The following is a 4,547-nucleotide window of genomic DNA, read 5'->3' as shown; positions in this document are numbered from 1 at the left end:
CTCAACTAACCAGCCTGGCTGATAACGAAGCTACTCTGAATGGTTAAGAAACAAAGCAAGATTGGGCTTGTGTCTCTTTGCCCCAAACATGTCAGGATTTTGCAAGTCAGTTTGGGCACGGAAAAATAATAGGAAAGAACCAGAGCTTCCTTTTATTGAATGTAACCTTGCAACATCACCACATTCCAGATATCTGCAGGGTGAGGTTACTGTGTTTATGTTGCACAGGACATTTTTTACTGTTAAACCATAATTACATTTCAGTGTTGGTTAAAGCCCTACACTCCCAGACCTGGAAAAGGGAGTCTTCTATCTGGTCTTCTGTGTATTCATTACCTTCTATGGCACCCGAGAGATTCCCTGTATCATGCACCAGTGAACCTCAACCTTGACTGGAGGGACCATCACAAGGAGCTGAAAAGGCAGATCAGCCCCCTTACCTATTCATTCACTGGTTTATCATCTTGGACTAACTGCAAGGGAGATGGTGGTTCTCCAGTTAAATCTGGCCCAGGTTTAACTAAAGTAACACATGCTACATGTGCATTTTTAACACAGGCATGCTCCTACTGAGTATCAGAGTGAGGACACCCATGAACTCTACATGGACCTCACGTGATAATGACCGTAGGTCTCCACTGATCTATCTCTGATCTACCCTGCTGACTTTAAAATGTTGCATGGTCCATTAACGGTCCCCAGAGCAAGCTAGCCTTGCCACTCCCTTGAACAATATAACATTCCTCACTGTCAGGTTCAAGGGCTGTCAAAACTTGAGGTGCCACCAAACCGTAGCACCCAAGCTCAAAGCCTGTCTCTGAAAAACCTGGGCCTGAGTTCAAACCGGAAGGCCAGCCAGTGACAGATTTTTAACATCACCCCTTGTTGGATGTGTGTTATTACAACAGTGATTGTTGAGTCATTTCCGTAGTAATTTCCTTCTGCATACTACTCCATTTCCTGAACTTCACAAGCACATTAAGACATGCAGGAACAATGTAATCACAAACAATGCTGTTTTCCATATGAGGTCCAGTCAAAGTCTGTATTTGGGGGATAAATGAGTTCAGGAAACAGCATGTCTAGGCTAGCGACCCCATGAAGTATTCCCATTGCTGTGTAGTTACAAGCGGAGCCACGTTGCTTCTCTAGTGCACGCAGTTGACTCCATTTTTAGAACAAATCATGCCACAGAAAGAACTGCAAACCAGCTCACCTTGAGAAGTCTCCTTTCGCTTCCTGTAAAATGATGGGAAAAATATTTATCATTAAAATCCACACATGTAAATCAATGTGCAATCTTTAATGTTCAAGCTTCAAGCATTTCCTAATGGAGTTCACTGGTATTTTCAGTAGCAGACCTTTAAATGAAGTCGGGGTGCTGTACATATTACAGCAGAGAAAATTCAACAGGGCTAGAACTTGAGCAGACTCCCCTCTCCTGTCATAGGTGCTAGTGAATTAGCCAGTGTGCTCTTTCCACTGTGTGCTACACCAGGCCATCAGCACTGTGTTAGGGTCATGCAGTGCTAGAAGATGCCCAAAGTCTAGGTGATTTAAGGTCATTAAAAACCCCTTGATACTTGATTCCAGCCTGAGGATGGATTTTGCATTCCTGCCTCTACTTCCTGATGGATGCAGTGTTCTCCTCACATTTCTGTCCTTTTGACCTAAGTGTTTGAGACACTGTGTAATATATACACAGTAAACTAACTTGCATCTGGTCAGTGCTGGAGCTTCTTAATCCAGTGTCGTTCCTAATTTGCCTTATGTCCACACACAAAACCTTATAGTCTAAGCATGGTGGTGTTTTAATTTAGAGGTACCTGGCTATAGAGTCAGCTGGGGCTACAAGCTAGAGTGCGGGTACCGCATGCACTTGGGTGATAACGTATCCACTTTGCTGTGCAGCCTCTCACCGAGGTTGTAATAATTATATCCTGGCTACACAGACCAAAGGAAGGATCTGTCTTGACTGATTTCATTAAGGCCTACTTCCAACTAGCACTATCCTGGCCACTGGCAGGGATATTTGAGAACCATGGCGCTTGGGCGAAGTACGTGAAGATTGGAAGAGGGCCAATGTGGTGCCTATCTTCAAGAAAGGGAGGAAAGAAGATCTGGGAAACTACAGGCCCATCAGTTTGACCTCAATCCCTGAGAAGATCTTGGAAAAAATGATCAAAGAAACCATTCTTGACAGGCTAATAGAAGGCAACATCCTGAGGGACAGCCAGCATGGGTTTGTTGTGGGTAGGTCTTGCCTGACCAATCTCATTCCTGATGTATCACCTGGACAAAAGGGAAGAGGTTGATATCATATATTTGGACTTTAAAAAAGCCTTTGACCCGGTGTCCCATGATGTCCTCATGGAAAAAATTGGGCAACTATGGCCTCGACTACATTACAGTCCAATGGCTGGGGAACTGGCTCTGAGGTCGGACCCAGAGACTGGTAGTTGATGGAACCGAATCAGTGACCAGTGGTGTCCCCCAAGGCTCTGTTCTCGGACCTGTCCTCTTCAGTGTCTTTATGAATGATCTGGACTCTGGTGTCAGAAGTGGACTGGCCAAGTTTGCTGACAACACCAAACTTTGGGGAAGAGTGCCCACACTTGAGGATAGGCTGGTGATCCAGGCTGACCTCAATAGGCTTGCAAGGCGGGCGGATGAAAACCTGATGGCATTCAATATGGAGAAATGCAAGGTGCTCCACCTCAGGGGGGGAAAAAGCCCCACACCACACTTATAGGCTTGGCAGTGCTACATTTACTAGCATCATGGCCAAAAGAGACTTGGGGGTCATGACTGACCACAAGATGAATATGAGCCATCAATGTGATACCCCAGCTGGCCAAGCAAACAAAACTCTGGCCTGCATCTACTTATACATCTCAAACAAGACCCTGGATGTCATCCTCCCGCTGTACTGGGCCTTGGTGAGGCCACAGCTGAGTACTGCATCCGGTTCTGGGCACCACAATTCAGGAAGGATGTGGAGAAGCTTGAGAGAGGCCAGAGGAGAGCCAAACACTTGATCAGAGGGCAAGAGAACAGGTCCGATGAAAAACGGCTGTGAGCTATGGGACTTTTCAGCCTGGAGAAGCGCAAACTCAGGGGTGACTTGGTGGCAGCCTATAAGTACATAAAGGGTATGCATCAGGATCTGGGGGAACGCTTGTTCACCAGAGCACCCCAAGGGATGACAAGGTCCAATGGTCACAAACCAAGGAATGACAAGGTCCAATGGTCACAAATTTCTGCAAGACCATTTTAGTCTGGACATAAGGCAAAACTGCTTTACTGTCGAACCCCCAAGGCCTGGAATAGACTGCCTCCAGAGGTGGTGCAGGCACCTACTCTGGACACTTTAAAGAAACCTTTGGATGCTTATCATGCTGGGATCCTTTGACCCTAGCTGACTTCCTGCCCCTTGGGCAGGGGGCTGGACCCAATCAACTTATGAGGTCCCTTCCAGCCCTAATGTCTATGAAATCTATGAAACTACTGCCTCAATATGTATGCCATCCTGGGCACATCTACATGAGCCATTAACGCACAGCAATTTACTGTGGAGCTCACTGCTTTGCAGTTCATTGTTCCCAGAAAGCTCCTGGGTGCACTGTTTACACATGTACCCGAACCACAGCACATTGAGCTGGGTTTCAGTAGCCCCAGGTGGCAGGAGGCCTGGGGGTCAGCTTGCCAGCCTGGGGCTGCTCCAGCCAGGCCCAATGTGCTATGGAGGGGGTGGCTGGGGCACAAGGGTGGGCCGGCAAGCAGCCTCCACACTGAAGCACCCTTGTGCCCCAGCCAGCTGGCTCAGTGTCTACACGTGCGCTGCTGCTTATGGAAAAAATCCGCAGCAGGGTAGGGCTTGTATTTACAAGTCCTACCCTACTGCTGAGTTTATTAGTTTTGTGCATCATAATAGGGGCAAACTTGCAGATGCTGAGACATTTACTGCACAGTTAATTAGGCAACTGTACAGTAAACATCTCATGTAGATGTGCTCCCTGTGTTTGTCTGAGATGGTCAAGCGTTAAGACCACAGCAATCAGGGGTTACAGTGGCCTATCTGGCTTTGGCTTGCATATATATGTCACTGATTGCTTCAGGTATTCATTAGGATGTACAGGCAATAGGTTAATATCACTACTGCTAATTTCTACAATGAGTTTACTGTTTGATGTGTATTCACCCCGCAGGCCAATATGCAATTATTGCAATGTGCTTTTAATTGTTCTCTCTCTCTCTCTCTCTCTCCTGTTATATAATGAAGGTTGAAACCCCTTTGCACTAATTGCTTCTGTAAGATGAAAAGCCCTATAGAAGTGCAATGTCTATTTATTAACACCTTCTGATGAAATGGCTTAGCTGTTCCACATGGATCCTTTAGGACTGTAGACTCACGGTTGACTGGGAAAAGACTAAAAACTACTGACAAGAGGGGAAAAAAGAGTCAGCTGACAATTATCTTTGCTCTTCTCCCACGACAATCATTGCTTGAAAAAAACCAAACCAAAACAAAAAACCCACTTTGTCAC

At 46.2% G+C, this 4,547-nt stretch overlaps 1 protein-coding gene across 4 annotated transcripts in view; it reads right to left on the bottom strand.

Moving 5' to 3' along the window:
• FRMD4A (FERM domain containing 4A) overlaps positions 1–4,547 on the bottom strand; it is a 379,383-nt gene that overhangs the window by 99,212 nt on the left and 275,624 nt on the right. For all 4 annotated transcript variants that reach the window (XM_019509538.1, XM_019509536.1, XM_019509535.1 and 1 more), the window contains exon 7: positions 1,217–1,239. In XM_019509538.1, coding sequence (XP_019365083.1) covers positions 1,217–1,239 — 23 coding nt within the window. The remainder of the gene's footprint in view (positions 1–1,216; positions 1,240–4,547) is intronic.

Source organism: Gavialis gangeticus, unplaced genomic scaffold, assembly GCF_001723915.1.
Source record: "Gavialis gangeticus isolate Ggan-Ray unplaced genomic scaffold, GavGan_comp1, whole genome shotgun sequence".
In the NCBI taxonomy this organism is placed as follows: Eukaryota; Metazoa; Chordata; order Crocodylia; family Gavialidae; genus Gavialis; species Gavialis gangeticus.
Note: the sequence above shows the minus strand (reverse complement) of the source record. Positions and strands in the feature narration are given on the sequence as shown.